At 41.9% G+C, this 15,917-nt stretch overlaps 1 protein-coding gene across 1 annotated transcript in view; it reads left to right on the forward strand.

Moving 5' to 3' along the window:
• The window catches only part of LOC309858140 (lisH domain-containing protein ARMC9), a 67,292-nt gene that overhangs the window by 24,579 nt on the left and 26,796 nt on the right, over positions 1-15,917 (forward strand). Inside the window, exons 6-8 of the mRNA XM_082750829.1 lie at positions 1,597-1,689; positions 3,396-3,420; positions 10,632-10,789. Of these exons, the coding sequence (XP_082606955.1) occupies positions 1,597-1,689; positions 3,396-3,420; positions 10,632-10,789 (276 nt within the window). The remainder of the gene's footprint in view (positions 1-1,596; positions 1,690-3,395; positions 3,421-10,631; positions 10,790-15,917) is intronic.

Below are 15,917 nucleotides of genomic sequence, written 5' to 3' on the forward strand. Positions count from 1 at the left end.
CTCTAGTCCCGTCTTTATGGGCCCACCTTCTCTCTGTGTCTGTGTCTAAATTTTCCTTCTCAGAAGGACACCAGTCTTGTTGCACTAAGGGCCCACCCTATTCCAGCATGACCTCATCTTAAGTAATTACATCTACAACAACCCTGTTCCAATGACATCATGTTCAGAGGGGGCTAGGACTTCAGCATATCTTTTTAGGGGACACAATTCAACCCATAACACACACACATTGTAACTAAAGCTATCATGCCACATCAGGGAATTACACAATCTTTTTAAAATATGAGAATATTGGGGGGCACCTGGGTGGCTCAGTGGGTTAAAATATGAGAATATTGGGGCGCCTGGGTAGTTCAGAGGGTTAAAGCCTCTGCCTTCGGCTCAGGTCATGATCTCAGGGTCCTGGCATTGAGCCCCATATCAGGCTCTCTGCTCAGCAGGGAGACTGCTTCCCCCTCTATCTGCCTGCCTCTCTGCCTACTTGTGGTCTCTGTCTGTCAAACAAATAAAATCTTAAAAAAAAAAAAGAGAGTATTTTTTCAAAAAGCCAGATGATGCCCTGGGTAGAATAGGTGATGTGAGGGCATGGATAAGGGCACAGAGCTGGGGAGGACTGGGGTCTGGGGGAGGGGTCAGGGCCTAAGAGGTAAGTATCAAGGAATTTTTAGAGATCTTCCTTCTTTTATGTGGAACTTCTTGGTTTGGGTGTAGATATTTTTTATATAAAGACTGTAAAGAAAATTGTCCTAAGAAAGATAATTGCTTGTAACACTTTTTCTTTTACTAGTTAAGTCATTATTTTTTCCTTCTCAATGAACATTATTTGAGATAAGTAATTTATTATTAAAAGACAAATCAAACTGAAAGTATATCATAAATACTGACATGATGGGTTATTTGAGGCAAATAACAGCTTCTGTCTTTTTTTTTTTCTTCTTCTTACCTAGATGAAGTTTATGGTGGGGCGTCTAGGTGCCTCATTCGTTAGGCATCTGCCTTCAGCTCAGGTCATGATCCCAGGGTCCTGGGAAGGAGCCCCACATTGGGCTCCCTGCTCAGCGGGAAGCCTGCTTCTCCTCCCACTCCCCCTGCTTGTGTTTCCTCTCTTGCTGTCTCTCTCTATGTCCAATAAATAAAATCTTAAAAAAAAGAAGAAGAAGAAATAGATGTGGTTTATGGAAATGAGTCTTTCTGTTTGGGAAACTCTCAGGAACTGAATGATAACCGTGTGTGCCTGCCAGCACCGTGTGTGCTTCCACGATTCTGAATTCTGTTTGGCCTTCCACCTAATAAGCTTGTTTGTCATGCTTGGGCTTAAATCACATGAAATATTCAAATCACATACAGGGCTCTTTTTTCCTTGTTTATGAAAGAACTCCATTCTTTCCTCCTGCTGTGGGTATTTGAATCTTTTATAAATGAATTGGTCAGATGTCCAAAAACCTAGTTTTCACAGCATCGCACCATCGGCAAGGCATTGAGCTTTTGATTTCAGTAACTGTTGGATGGGGTTATTTAAACCAAAGACCACAATTTGCTATTGCTCTTGGCACTTAATGATCTACGGCTTTTATCATTTTTCTTTTTTTATTTCAGGACTCTTGGACTCCAGAATTAAAGTTGAAGTTGGAAAAGTTTCTGGCTTTAATTTTTAAGGCCAGTAACACGCCGAAGCTTTTAACATTATACGTATCCTTTCCAAGCCCATGGAGACCCCCTGTGGTGCGGGAGGGGCACACTGGCTTAGGCACCACTGAGATGGGGATTTAACTGTTAGTGTTGGCTTTCATATTTTCAAGGTGAATGAGGCGCTTATGGGAGAGTGTGTCAAGGCCCATGAAGAGAATTCCAGGTAGAGGAAATAGCTCATGTGAAAGGACTGAGATGGTATATTTGGGAATTCAGTATTGCTGGACCTGAATAATAGAAAATTAGAGACTAGGGAGGGCCCCAGGCCCAAAGCTTTGTGTGAGGTCTCGTAAGTCAAGAGAAGCCTTTGAAGCCTTTTAGTAGAAGAATATCATGCTCATATTTACATGTGAAAAAAAATCACTCCTTTTTACTCCTGATTATAAAATTGATCATATTCCTCATAGAAAATTTAGAAAGCACAGAAATGCATTTGTATATGTACATACACCCAAAATATGTAATGTTTACATAAACAGATATCTGTACATGTGTGTGTTTTTAAATACTTTTATCAAATGAAGAGAACATTTCTCCATATCATTAAATACTCTTCAAAGATAGACTGTTTCCTCAGAAGTTGAAATATAGAGTTACCATATGACCCAGCATTTCCTCTCGTGGCTTTATACCCAAGGGAACTGAAAACCTATGTCCATATGACAACATGTACACGAATGTTCACAGCAGCATTATTCAAAAGAGCCAGAAAGCGAAAACAACCCAAATGTCTCTCAAGGGGTGAATTGATAGCTAAGATGCAGCATACCCGAATAATGGAATATCACTCAGATGTGTAAAGGAATGAGGTCCTGACAGACAGATGCTACAATGCGGATGAACTTTGAAAACATCGTGCTGAGGGAAGGAAGCCAGGCATGAGAGGCTGCATATTATATGATTCCGTGTATATGAAATGTCTAGAAGAGGCAAATCACCAGAGACAGTAGAGAGCGATTGCCCAAGGCCAGGGAGGGTAGGGGAAATGGGGATGACTCCTAATGAGTACAGAGTTTTTTTGGGGGGGTTGATAAGAATGTTCTAGAATTGATTGTAGTGATGGTTGCACCACTCTGTGAATATACTGAAAACCAATGAAATACATACTTGAAATGAGTGAGTTCTATGTGAATTATATCTGAGTAAAGCTGTTACTAAAAAAAAATTAAGAAAGCCCAAACCAAACAATTTAAGTATTTTGCCTTCAGTCATGTGGCCCAATGTGTGGGAGCTGAGATTGAAACTCAGGCAGTCTGGCTCCAGAGTGTGATCTCAGCTACAGTGTTTTGCTGTTGTCATCCCGATCTCAGTTTTCTTAGGGTAGAGCTCTAAAATGGAAGTGACAGAGTTGAAGGGTATAAGTTCAGTTTGCATTTTTAGTAGAATGTTTGGTAGCAGTGGGGCGGTCTTTGGAAGGGGGCAGGGAGGCTTCTTAGGGTGCTGTTGAAACAGCACAAAACTTGCACGTACACAGCAGGAATTGAGCTGGAGAGGAGAGGAGTCACTTGAGAGTGAGGGATCCAAGTACTGAGAAGTCTGTTACTGTCTCAGCTCCTTACAGCTACATTAGGAATCGGCCTTCACTGTCATGAGAATTCTCCCTTATACCTTTGGTAAGGCTCTTTCTTAGACTGGCCACACAGTGTGAGAGACCCTGAGGACTTTATCCTCAATGCCTGTTTTCCTCAACTTTTTTCTCATCCCAGAAGGAGAATGGACAAAGTAACAAAGGTAAATCATCTAGATTAACATTTTTTATTGCTTAATTTTTATTTTTTAAAAGATTTATTTACTTATTTTGGGAAGAGAGAGCGAGTGCGCATGCGCAAGCAAGCGAGCAGGGGGAAGGGGCAGAAGGAGAGGAAGAGAGAGCCCCAAGCAAATTCCAAGCTAAGCACAGAGCCCAGTGTGGGGCTCCATCTTATGACACAGATCACAGCCTGGGCTAAAACCAACACTCGGTCGTTTACTAGACTGAGCCACCCAAGCACCCCTAGATTAACATTTTTAAAGAACAGTTTTGCCAACTCAAAAGTTTTGACTCGTTTTGAGTAGTGAGATAGGAACAGAGATGGAGAAAATGTGTGAACTTGGTGAACAAAGGCTTTAAAAGTCTAAATTATTTTTTTAATTATGAAAAGTCTAAATATTTATGAAGTGCTTTGCAATCAAGTTTATCTGAGGTTCCTTGAGGCCCCCTCTACAGGAGGACTGGTGGATCAGGTAACCCAGATGCGAAGAGATGAAGGGAATCCAGGCCCTGCCCCAAGGGACAGAACTGCAGCAGCACAGCCAGAAGATACTGTGCAGCCCGGGGTGGGGGGCAGGAAGGAATCATTTTAGTATCTTCACTCTTACCTTGAACTAGTATGTGGGGTCTTACTAGTTTTTAGCATAAAATTATGGTTTTCCATTATTAGCTTTTTTTTTTTTTTTTAAATACCAGAACTGTTCATTTTTCAGTAAGGTGAGAAAAATATGAAGTCAGTAGCTGGTCAGCCCTTGACACAAGGGTTTGTAAAAACAACAACAACAACAACAAAACAAATAGTGACCACATTGTGGCTCTTTGCCTGAGCTTTGGCTTTGATGCTATATTAGGAGACTGCTGAAATGCTGGAAAGGGTGCGTGAAGTGTTTCATGCCTGTCTAAGTTCTGGTGTCAGTGCCCAGCAGGTGGAGTTTTACCACGTGAAATAGCACATTGGCCCTTCCCAAGGCAGGGTAATGTTAGAGGGGATTGCAAAACTTCCTGCCATTGTTTCTCCGTGGTTTTTTTTTTTTTTTTTTAGAGAGTTAAAGTTTCATAAAAAAAAAAAAAAAAAAAAAGGAAACATTGGTAAATTATTTAGCTCTTTGCTTTCCAGGGAGTTGACAGAGGAACGTTTTACATTTGACACACAAGGAGGGAGGCAGTAGCTTTGGATGCGGGAAGTCTGAATGCCTGTTTCTGCCTTGTGTGGCAGTGCATGTCCCCAGCGGTTCTGCCACCCTCCTGCCCCCCGTAGCTCAGAGGGACAGGACCCACTGACCCTTCACAGGGGAGCATCGGTCCATGCCTGAGCACAGAGGAGCTGGGCCACAGATGTGGCCTTGTGGGGTCAACATGGAATGCTTCAGGGGTCAGCAGTCCCGTAGCCTTGGGGCTCACTGAGGCTGCTCTGCCCCCAGGGTAGTTGTGCCCGAGGATGAGTCCCAGCAGATTTCCTCAGCTCCTCAGGCTTGCTCCCTGAGGGGTTAGTACAGTTCCCGGGTCTTGGCTGGCATGGGTCCCTTGCCAGTTTTCTCATATTAGCAACAGTGGGAATTTTTTTTTAAAACAATTTATTTATCCATTTTTAGAGATGGAAAGAGAATGTGAGTGGGGACAGGGGCAGAGGGAGAGGGACTGAAGATTACGCCACCAGAATTTACCAAAGGTGTAAATTTCCCTTTCCCATCTTCAAGCAGACCCCGTGCTGAGCATAGAGCCCAGTGCGGGGTTCAGTCCCAGGACCCCAAGGTCATGAACTGAGGCAAAACCAAGAGTCATCACTTAGCCATCGGAGCTACTCAGGTGCCCCCAGAGCGGTGGGAATTCATACACTGAGCTGGGCCTTTGGGTCCTGCCCTGTGACTCCCGGAAATGCGCCTTCGCACCACTGTTTCTGTTTCTGTTACAAGCTAGTGCACTGCCTCAGGCTTCGTGGCTTTAAAACAACAATGTCCATTTATATCATCATCATCATCATCATGCGTGGTATGGAAGTCGTGTGCTCAGGCACTTCTCCCTCCATGTCTCGTGGATGCAGACGGAGCCTGGCGGAGCCATCTTCACGGCTTCCTCACGCACGCGCTCAAGTCTGAGGCCCTTGTCTGGAACATCTGTGTGGCCTGGGCTTCCTCGTGGCATGGTGGCTGAGCTCAAAGGGCAAATGTCCCCAGACAGAGCCAGTGGAAGCCATGTCATCTTTTCTAAACCAGCCTTTCAAGGAACTCAGTGTCATCTGTGCTGTATTCTCATTAGAAGCAATTCCTGGGGTGCCTGAGTGGCTCAGTGGGTTAAAGCCTCTGCCTTCAGCTCAGGTCATGATCCCAGGGTCCTAGGATCGAGCCCCGCATCCAGCTCTCAGCTCAGTAGGGAGCCTGCTTCCTTCTCTCTCTCTGCCTGCCTCTCTGCCTACTTGTGATCTTTGTCTGTCAAATAAATAAAATAAAATATTAAAAAAAAAAAAAAGAAGAAGAAGCAATTCCCAAGGCCAGCCTGCATACAGGGGAAGGAAAATGGCCTTCCACCTCTGGACAGAAAGGAGTGTCAAAGACGTGGCAATCATTTGAAAACCACTACCCTACCTGCGTCCTTTGAGTTTCAGAAAATTGCCTTAGTTCTTGATTGAATCTGTTTGGTCCATGTTCAGATTCTGTCTTTGAGCTCCAAGGTGCTGGTGGAGGGAAAGGTGGTGGAAAGCCGCCTGGATTCCTGAGCCCCAGCATACCCTGCGGTTTCAGAGGCTAGCCAGATAGGAACCACTGAGAAGTGGCCCAATTTCATAGATAAAATAAATCTGCGAGGGCATGAGCCTGTGTTTTTCTATAGATCTTTCCTTTGGATTTCAGCAAGGAGACCAGGGTGTTTGAGCTTTCTTTTGGTTTGATTTTAATTGAGTTTGCTGAGGAAGCCAAGCAGAATGTGTGTGGAATTGAGACCAGCAGACACAGCATGTGTCGGTGGCTGAATGAGACCCGCAATTTGGTGTTGCCATGGAGACCAAAGGTTAGCCCCCTTGGGCACTGGTGTCAGGGGCTCCAGGTTGGCCTGTGTCTGCACTTTGTCCCCTCCTCCCACACTTATAGCTGCAGTGGTCACAAAGCCCAGACATGCCACCAGTTTAATTTAATTGTGGACTTAGGTGTTGTTTTTACATTGAATGGTTGGGCAAGTCGTTATTCTGTGTATCTTGATAGGAAGGGTTCATGGACAAGCTGATTTCCATAAGCGTCGAAGGAGGCTAGAAAAGTGCTTGGAGTGGAAAATTCTCTCAAAAGGAATTACATTTTAAAATGGAGTTAGAAGAAAAATTCAGGTTGGAAGTACAGCATATTGTGTTATTATTTTATCTGGCCATCTAAAAAAAGGTAGAGAAATAGTATCTTTTAGCATTTTTGCCATTAATTGATTTGATCCCTTCAGAAAATGATCAGCTGACCATTTTTCTGGAGTATAGAGCCCTAAATGGTATTTTTAAAATGATGACTTAGGGGCGCCTGGGTGGCTCAGTGGGTTAAAGCCTCTGCCTTCGGCTCAGGTCATGATCCCAGGGTCCTGGGATCGAGCCCCGCATCGGGCTCTCTGCTCCGTGGAGAGCCTGCTTCCTCCTGTCTCTCTGCCTGTCTCTCTGCCTGCCTCTCTGCCTACTTGTCATCTCTGTCTATCAAATAAATAAATAAAACCTTTAAAAAAACAAATAAAAAAAATAAAATGACTTATATTCATGGTTATACATCATAACTTTCTTAATCCAGCACTTATGGATTAGCAGAATAGCAAAGGGCTGATTTATATCTGAATACTAGGAAGAGAGTATATTGTATTGTAAAGTTAGAGTGATTGATTATAGATTTTTAGATATTGGAAAAAGAGTTCCATATTTTAAAATGTATCATTTTGTCTTGAGCAACAAAGGGATCTCTAAAATTAAATCTCATCTACTTAAAATGGAAATGTTAAGAGAAAGCTTGAGGCTTGGCCGCAGGGGAGATCTCTATCACTTTTGTTACTGTTTCAGCGCATGCTGGAATGATCCAGAACCTTTCTGTGACCTTAACCCACATTCTTTTAATTGTATATATACATCTCATTGTTTAAAACTTGAGATGTAGTTCTTTGGATTTTGGTACAAATTATGTCAGTTTTGAAATACGAAGAGTCCCAGTAAATGTCACTGGCATGACTAAGACAGTTTCATTAATATAACACGGAATTTATAATGACTCCTCTGCACTAAAACTTGAGCTCTTGCGTGACAAGGGATCTTGGCTCAGATGTCCTTGTCTCATAAAATTTTTGAAAAGGAAAAAAGAGTCAAAGTTCTTTTTAATGCTCAGAAATAAAGTTGAGATCTTAGTTAGAGCTGTGACCCCAGTAGCTTCCACTAACAGTCATGTCCTGTTTGCAGGCGGCTAAGGTGTCTGCATGTTCAGCGGGCTCTTCTGCTGACTGGTGTATTTGAACTGGTCACAACTATTTCAGCCCAGCTGCCCACTTCTCTCCTTCCTATGGCTGCTGGCAGTTAGGTCTCTCTACCCTCGGATGTACCATTCTTTGGAATTGTCATAAATTCCAATTCTGGGATGCCAAGGCAGAAGTGCCACAGTAAAAGTGCCACACTAAAAGTGCCATTTAGCTAATGGCACAGTGAGTTTTTGAGTTTCCAAGTTTCCAAGTAGGAGTGTTCCTTTCTACAGTCTCCTTTCAAGAGGACGACTTTGGTGACAATATAAAATTTATCATCAATATAAAAATTGATGATTTGTGAGGTCATTTGCCCCAGTTAATGGGTTTTGGTACTTCATTCATCATCTGCCACTTGGTACGCATTGAGAAAGTTCGCATGGATGCTCTCTAATTGTCATTACTAATGGAATTATGAACCAACCTGTAGAATTTTCATCATCGGAAGTTCTAGTTTATGTAATCGAGAATTTTGTACATTTAAAACTCCTTAAAATATTTAGCATAGGAAGATGATAGTGACTCCTTCTCTCTAATAATATTTAAGTAAAAACTTGATAAATGATTTCCAGAAATGTTCTCCAAAGATTGAATACTGGATGTAAAATCATGCTGGAAGAGTTTTTAAAGTTATCTTTCAATACTGAGATTTGAAGGATGCTAAACAATAGTAATATTAGTTCATTATGTGATATTTTGGGTTTTAATAGTTAAGATACTTTACTTCTATACATAATCATGAAATAAAGTGTTTGAAATATAGTTTGTGCACGATCTTGATGGCTCTTTAGAACAGTAAGAGGAATAGACAAGTTAGGATGGCCATTCTCAAACGTGTGGTTTGTGTTTGAGCCACATGGGGACTTGTTGACACTGTCATTTCTCAGCTCCCAGCCCATACCCACAAAATCAGAATCTCTGGAAGTGAAGCTTGATCATCTTTATTTTTGGATGATTCTGACATATTTCAAACATTGTGTCCTGCTTTTCTCCAGTGTAACTTCTGGTTTTTTCAAGTTCTCTTCTTGCATAGAAATACATTTAGAAGATCTTGGGCCCTTCGCATAGAGGAAATAATAGTAATTGCTACCACTTATTAACTACCTCCCATGGGCCATTGGTGAACTAGGCACTTGGATGTATCTGTCCATTTAATCCTCCCAATGATTTGGTTTTGTATGTGTGCTTTTTAAAAAATTGAATACATTGTTTCTTACATTAATACTGCGTTGTATTAGTTTCAGGTGTACAATACTCGGTGTTCACCTGGATAGGTGTTGTCCCCATCTGTCACCATACAGTGTTATTACAATATTATTGACTGTATTCCCTGTGCTGTACAATCCCACAATAACTCTTCAAGGTCATTACTATCATCACCATTTCATAGGTTAAGATATAAAAATGAGGGATGCCTGCGTGGCTGGGTTGGTTAAGTGTCCGAATCTTGATTTCAGCTCAGGTGATGGTCTCAGGGTCATGAGATTGAGCCCCTTGTTGGGCATGGAGCTGCTTAAGATTCTCTTGCTCCCTCTGCTTCACTTCCCCCTTGCATGTGCACATGTGTGTGTATCCTTTCTCTGTCTCCTTAAAAAAAAAAAAAAAAATAGAAGGACACCTGGGCGGCTCAGTTGGTTAAATGTCTGCCTTCAGTTCAGGTCATGATCCCAGTGCCCTGGGATCGAGCCCCGCATTGGGCTCCCTGCTCAGCTTGAGCCTGCTTCTCCCTCTCCCTCTGCTTGCTGCTCTGCCTACTTGTGCTGTCTATCAAATAAATAAAATCTTAAAAAAAAAGAAATGAGTATCACAGAAGTTAAGTGTCTTGCCCAAGATATCCAGCAAGGAAGTGGTAGAGAAGGGGCTTGAGCCCAGGCCTTTATGATTTTAAAATCTGTCCCTGTATGGATGAAATGTGTTCTAAAACAATGACTTTTAAGTATTACATGGTCCCTGGATTAGGACAGGAGGTAGTTAAACTTGGGTCTGGGGGCAGCGTCATTTCCTTTGATGCAAACTTAGCTTTCTGGGACAGAGGGAAGTAAGAGAGGGCAAAGGAGTGTTGACACTGATGAAGATTTGCTATTCCAGCTGTGTCCTGGGTGGTATGGCCATCAAGTGCTGCCCCTGCTGGGGAGTCCAAGAAGAGAGCCCTAGCACCTTCCAAAGCTGCCTGCTCTAAGGCCCAGTGGGGTGGTTTGTGCTCTATCAAGCTGGCAGAGTGAGCACCTGGAACCTTACCTAATTCTGGATTCTCACTTTCTCAGCATTAGTCAAGTAGCCTAACCTTTATTTAAAATGAAGAACTGTCCTGCAGATACTTACTCTCCCCTAGACAACCTCACGGGGCAAAAATAGGGAAAAGACGCAGGTCTGGTTCATCCAGTTTGTGAGCTGATTATGGAAAGAAACACTGAGTTTGTTTCTTGTTCATAGAACAACTAAAAGAAATTGCATGGAGTTCAGTCAAGGAAATAGATTGTGAGGAAACCAGTGATGGGTCAGTTGAACTACCAGAGATAAGAAATTGAAAATCAGTGGTTACAGAGCACTTGGTAATTAAACACATGGAGAAATAGCAGCAAAGCGTTAACCACAAATAATGTCAAGGTAATTGTGATAGCAAAATATTCTGAAAGTAGACACGATACTCCCTTGAGAAGAATATGACTATTTTGTATTTTTGTGGGGTTTTTGTACTGTTGTTTTGTTTGAATATATATTGTCTTCCCAGATGTGTCCCAGCAGCTCCACCAGCAGCTGGTAGAAGCTGAACGGAGGTCCATGACGTACCTGAAGCGGTACAATAAGATCCAGGCGGACTACCACAATCTCATCGGGGTCACAGCAGAGCTGGTGGATTCTCTGGAGGCCACAGTCAGTGGCAAGATGGTAAGAAAGATCCCCAGTTGCTTGTGTGTCTGTTAGGAGCTAAAGAAGTGCTAAGAGCATGAACTCTGTTGATAATGGGATTCCTGGCCACTCCCGGCCAGTGACACTTGCCCCCCTGTGCCTCACAAAGCCAAGTGCAGAAAGGAGACCACACGATATCCCCCACCAGTTATTGTGCTGCTCGCAGTATTGTATCCATTTTTCCTGACACGCTGTCGACCACATCATTATTCCTCTGCCTTACTCTTTACATTAACAAAGCATAAATTGTCTGGCAACAGAAAAAAAATAATACGGAGTGGCATAAAAATGGGGGAAATACGCTACTGGTGTAGAGGAAAGTTAAAGATTTTCACATATTGATTTGATATCCAGCTACCCTTCTGAACTCTTTTAATCTGATAGATTCTTTTGATTGATTCTCCTGTATTCTAGGTTGGCAGTCATATCATCTTCAAATAATGATATTTTTGTTTTGTTTCCTTATTTATAATGACTTTTCCTTTTTCTTAGCCTACTGGCTAAGACTGCAACATTGTGGAATAATGTGGTCATGGGCCTCCTTGTCTTATTTCTGACTTTAATGGGAATGATTTTAGTGTTTCCCTTACTAAAAAATTAGAAAGTATAGTAAAATTTCTTTGTGGAAATACACATTTTCTTTAAATGGAATTTAAAGAAAATGTGTATTTCCTTTAAAAAATGGAATAATTGTAAGTTCACATGAAATTTTAAGAAATAACGCAGAGAGTCTTGGCACAGCTGCTCAGTGTCCCCCAGTAGTGACATTTTGCATAAGTGTCGTCCTGTAGTGCAATCAGAATGCTGACATTGATCCAGTTCTGTTGACCTTATTCTGATTTTCCCAGTTTGGTACTCATGTGCATGTATTGAGTTGTGTATAATTTTGTCACAAATGTGAGGTTGTGCATTAAAATTGTTTTTAGTGGGGTGCCTGGCTGGCCCAGTTGATAGAACATGTGACTCTTGATCTTGTCGTGAGTTTGAGCCCCATGTTTGGCATAGAGATTACTTTAAAAAAATTTTTTTAGTGACCTCAAAATATGATTATGAAATAATATGTATTATGAAAATTTTAGAAATAGAGAACTTTGTAAAAATGAAATTTGAATTACTTGTGTAATTATTGTGTCACTTAGTAATAACACTTAACATTCTGTATTTTTTTTCAGTGTTTGGATACATGTATTTTATAGAAATGGACCCTAGTTCACCCAAAGTTTTCTAATCTTTTTACTGCTGAATCGTGCATTCTTTTTTTTTATTCATTTTTTTTAAAGATTTTATTTATTTACTTGACAGAGAGAGAGAGATCACAAGTAGGCAGAGAGGCAGGCAGAGAGAGAGGATGAAGTAGGCTCCCCGCTGAGTAGATAACCCGACGTGGGGCTCGATCCCAGGACCCTGAGATCATGACCTGGGCCAAAGGCAGAGGCTTAACCCACTGAGCCACCCAGGCACCCCTGAATCGTGCATTCTTGACGTCATTATTCTACAAGTCTCACCATTAGTGGCTTCAGTCCCATCGTTAGGCAGTGTCATACTTCCCCTAGTGTCTGTTCCTGCGTTTGGACATCTAAGTCATTTCCAGCTTTTCACTGTCATAAATTACAAATGTAATGGGAGGGGATGAGCCTCTGTGACATTTTTAATTTTAAAATTTTATTTATATTTTTAAAGTTTTATTTATGTAAGTAATCTCTACACCCAACTTGGGGCTCAAGCCCACAACCCCGAGATTAGGAGCCACACACCCCACCAACTGAACCAGCCTGGTGCCCCTGTTTCATTTATTGTTTTTTTAGGATTTTGTTTATTCTATTTCATTTTTTAAAAGTTGGTTTTCTCAGTTGAAGTCTATACTCAGGTCCAGTAGGAAGGTTCTTCTCATCTGAGTCCCCTGGCAGTGCTTATCTTTATACCCCTGCCAGTCCTGGCTATTAGCATTAACATCTGTATTTGTTTGCAGATTTGATCAATGAGAAATAGTATGTCAGGATTTAAATATACATTATATTCTTTACACATGACTTAGAACATTTTTTATATGCTTCTTTCATTCATTGAACACAGATTTGTTGCATGTTTACTACGCACCAGGCCTTCCCTGTTCTAGGCATGTGGGCTCTATTGGGCAGCAACACAAGGATCCTTGACCTCAGGGAGCATACATTCAAGTAGGGGCGAGAGCTAATAAACAGTACACATAAATAAGCAAATAATAAATGAAGTCGTGAGTTAGAATTTGATAGTGGCCGTGGGGAATTAGAACTTGACAGTGGCTATGGGGAAGAAAAGGACCTGGGTGAAGGGGATCAGAGTTGGTGGGCATGTGTGTGTATGCGGGCAGGGGGCAATTTTAAATAGGCAGTCAGGGTGAGCATGATTTGAGCTTCACTGGAAGAGGCTAGGGAATTAGGTATGCCGTCCTCTGGGATGCCCCCCAGAATTCTAGGCCAAAGGAAGAGGATGCAAAGGACCCAAAGTGGAAGTGTGCCTATCCTGTCTGAGGAGCCCAGCAAGGGAGAAGGAGTGGCACAAGCAGGTTGGAGGTCCCAGGGCCACAGTAAGGATAGGGCCTTTCCTCAGAGTAAACTAGGGAGCAGAGCAGTGGGGCGGTGTGGTCTGGCATGCTGTGGAAGGATCCCCTCTCGTTGCTCTAGAATGCTCCTTGGAAGGTTAGTGGAACTAGAGGGACCAGCAGGAGGCTCTTGCAGTCACCAGGGCAGACCTGGTGGTGGAGGAGGTAGTAGGCAGAGCTGGAGAGATGCCCCGCTGGGTATGTGAGGACAAAGAACCAGCAGCGTCTCATGCTGGCTTGGACCTGGACAGGGGTTGGGGGAGGGGCACGGACGACTCCAGGTTTTTGGCCTATGGGAGGACAGTGGCAGCGCCACCAGCTGAGAGGGTAGGCCTTGGATGGAACAGGTTTTAGGGGAAAGCAGGATACAGCTTTGGACATCACTGTTAAGACATAGGCCATTCAGAATTCATCTTTTGTAAATATTTTCCATAGTTTGTTTTTTGGTTTTTAAAGTAGTGTTTCTTAGTTTCATAAAATTTACGTGTTTATATAGTCAAATCAGTTTATCAAGTTTTCCCTTCGTTCACTCTGTCTTTTCAAAGTGCTTTGAAGTGAAAAGAAGATTTTTCCCACTTAAGGGAGCCAAAATAAAAAAATTAATCTTTTTTCTAATGGTCGTTTTATTTGGTTTTGTTTTAATTTTACCTTTAAATCTTTAATCCATATGGAATTTATTTTAATAGATGATATAAGGTAGAAATGTACCCCCCCCTCACCAAAAACCATTTGAGCCAGATTGTTGACTTCTGTCTTAATTTACTAATTTGAATGGCTACCTTTATCATGTAGTGGGATTTTAATTTTTTTCCATTGATCTGACTCCTAAGCTAGTAAAGCTTTTTTTTTTTTTTTTTTTTTTAACCGTAGTAGCTTTTCAGTATGTTTTGGTATTCTGGACTGAAAGCCTCTTTGCTCCCGTGTAAACTTAGCCCACACGGCCTGGTGCGGCTAGAACCGTGGCCACGTGCTGGCAGGGGAGGCAGGAAAGATGGATTGGCGAATTGGGGACACCAAGAGACCAGGCTTAGGAATTTTTGCTATGTCTATTGTTAGCGACGAGCTTTTGAAATATATACCTTAAAAATTGGACTTTTCAAATTAATGAGCTTTTTTCTAGTTTTAAAAATAGCATGTGTTGCCTTTTCTTTAAAACAGAAAAGTATCAGAAAGAAACTGAACATGGCTTCTGTAACCTCTGGTAACAAACCTGGGCACACGGTTAGAAGGTTCAGACAATACAGAAATATATAAAATGAAAAGCATATGCCTTCCTCTGCCTTCTCTCCTGTTAAATAACAGTCACCAGAAGAGCCAGAGTCAACGTGGCCTTGGGCGTGGCTTGCTGCCCAGGGACAGGTGTGTGAGCTCTGACTGCCACCTCACAGGGAAAGAGGGGACAAGCCGGTAGGGCCAGGGACTAGACTCTTAACTGGCTTGTTTTTAATATAAAAAAATACACATTTGTGGTAACAGATTGGAACACGTCTGAGTAGGCTGTTTTAAAGAGCAACCCCCACCCCCTGACATACACAGTTTCTTAGTGTCCTTTCTATGTTGGTATTCAGGATGATATTTTCTTGTGTATTTTTTCCAAACATTTCTATGCATGCGTGTGTGTGTGTGTGCTTGCGGCCTACATACACTTGGGATCCTGTGACCCGTTATTCTTCTGAAACTTACTGCTTTACTTTCAGTATATCTTAGAGATCTTTCCACATGACCACATTACCTCGTTCTTTTCTGGGCTTGTACATTATGTCATTGTAAGGGTGAACCGTAACTCGTTGGATCTCTGATGGTAAGCATGTAGATTTTTTTGTTTATAAGAATAAAAAAATGTGGCATTGAACATTCTTGTTGTAGTGTATACCTTGGAAAACAGGTAAGGTAAGATCCTAAGAGTGGAATTGTTAGGTCAAAGGTTATGGGCATTAACATTTTGATAGATGTTGCCAAATGAATTCTCCTGAGATTCCTCCTGTGATGTTTCCTTAACCTTCCCAGGAGTTTATCCATATCAGGGTGTTTATTTGTCCACACACTTGCCAACACTAGACACTATTATACTTTGATTATACTTTGAACTCATTCCCGGTTTGGTAAGTAGAACTTGGTGTTCTGAATGCTTCAGTTTAGATTTCTGTAATTATGTATGGGGCTGAATATACATTTTCATGTTTGTTGGCCATTTATACATTGCTTTTCAGTCTACAGATTATTTGTGTCCTTTCCTCATTCCCCTGTTTTGTTTTGTTTTGGTTATTTATTTATTTTTTTTTTTTAAGATTTATTTATTTGACAGAGAGAGATCACAAGTAGATAGAGAGGCAGGCAGAGAGAGAGAGGGAAGCAGGCTTGCTGCTGAGCAGAGAGCCTGATGCGGGACTTGATCCCAGGACCCTGAGATCATGACCTGAACCCACTGAGCCACCTAGGCGCCCTCATTCCCCTGTTTTAAGCAAGAAAGTGACACAATTGAATTTTCTTGCTAAAGAAATGGTTCTGGTAGCAGTTTCAGAAGTT

The sequence above is a fragment of the Mustela nivalis genome (genome assembly GCF_964662115.1).
Source record: "Mustela nivalis genome assembly, contig: HAP1_SCAFFOLD_1907, whole genome shotgun sequence".
NCBI lineage: Eukaryota > Metazoa > Chordata > Mammalia > Carnivora > Mustelidae > Mustela > Mustela nivalis.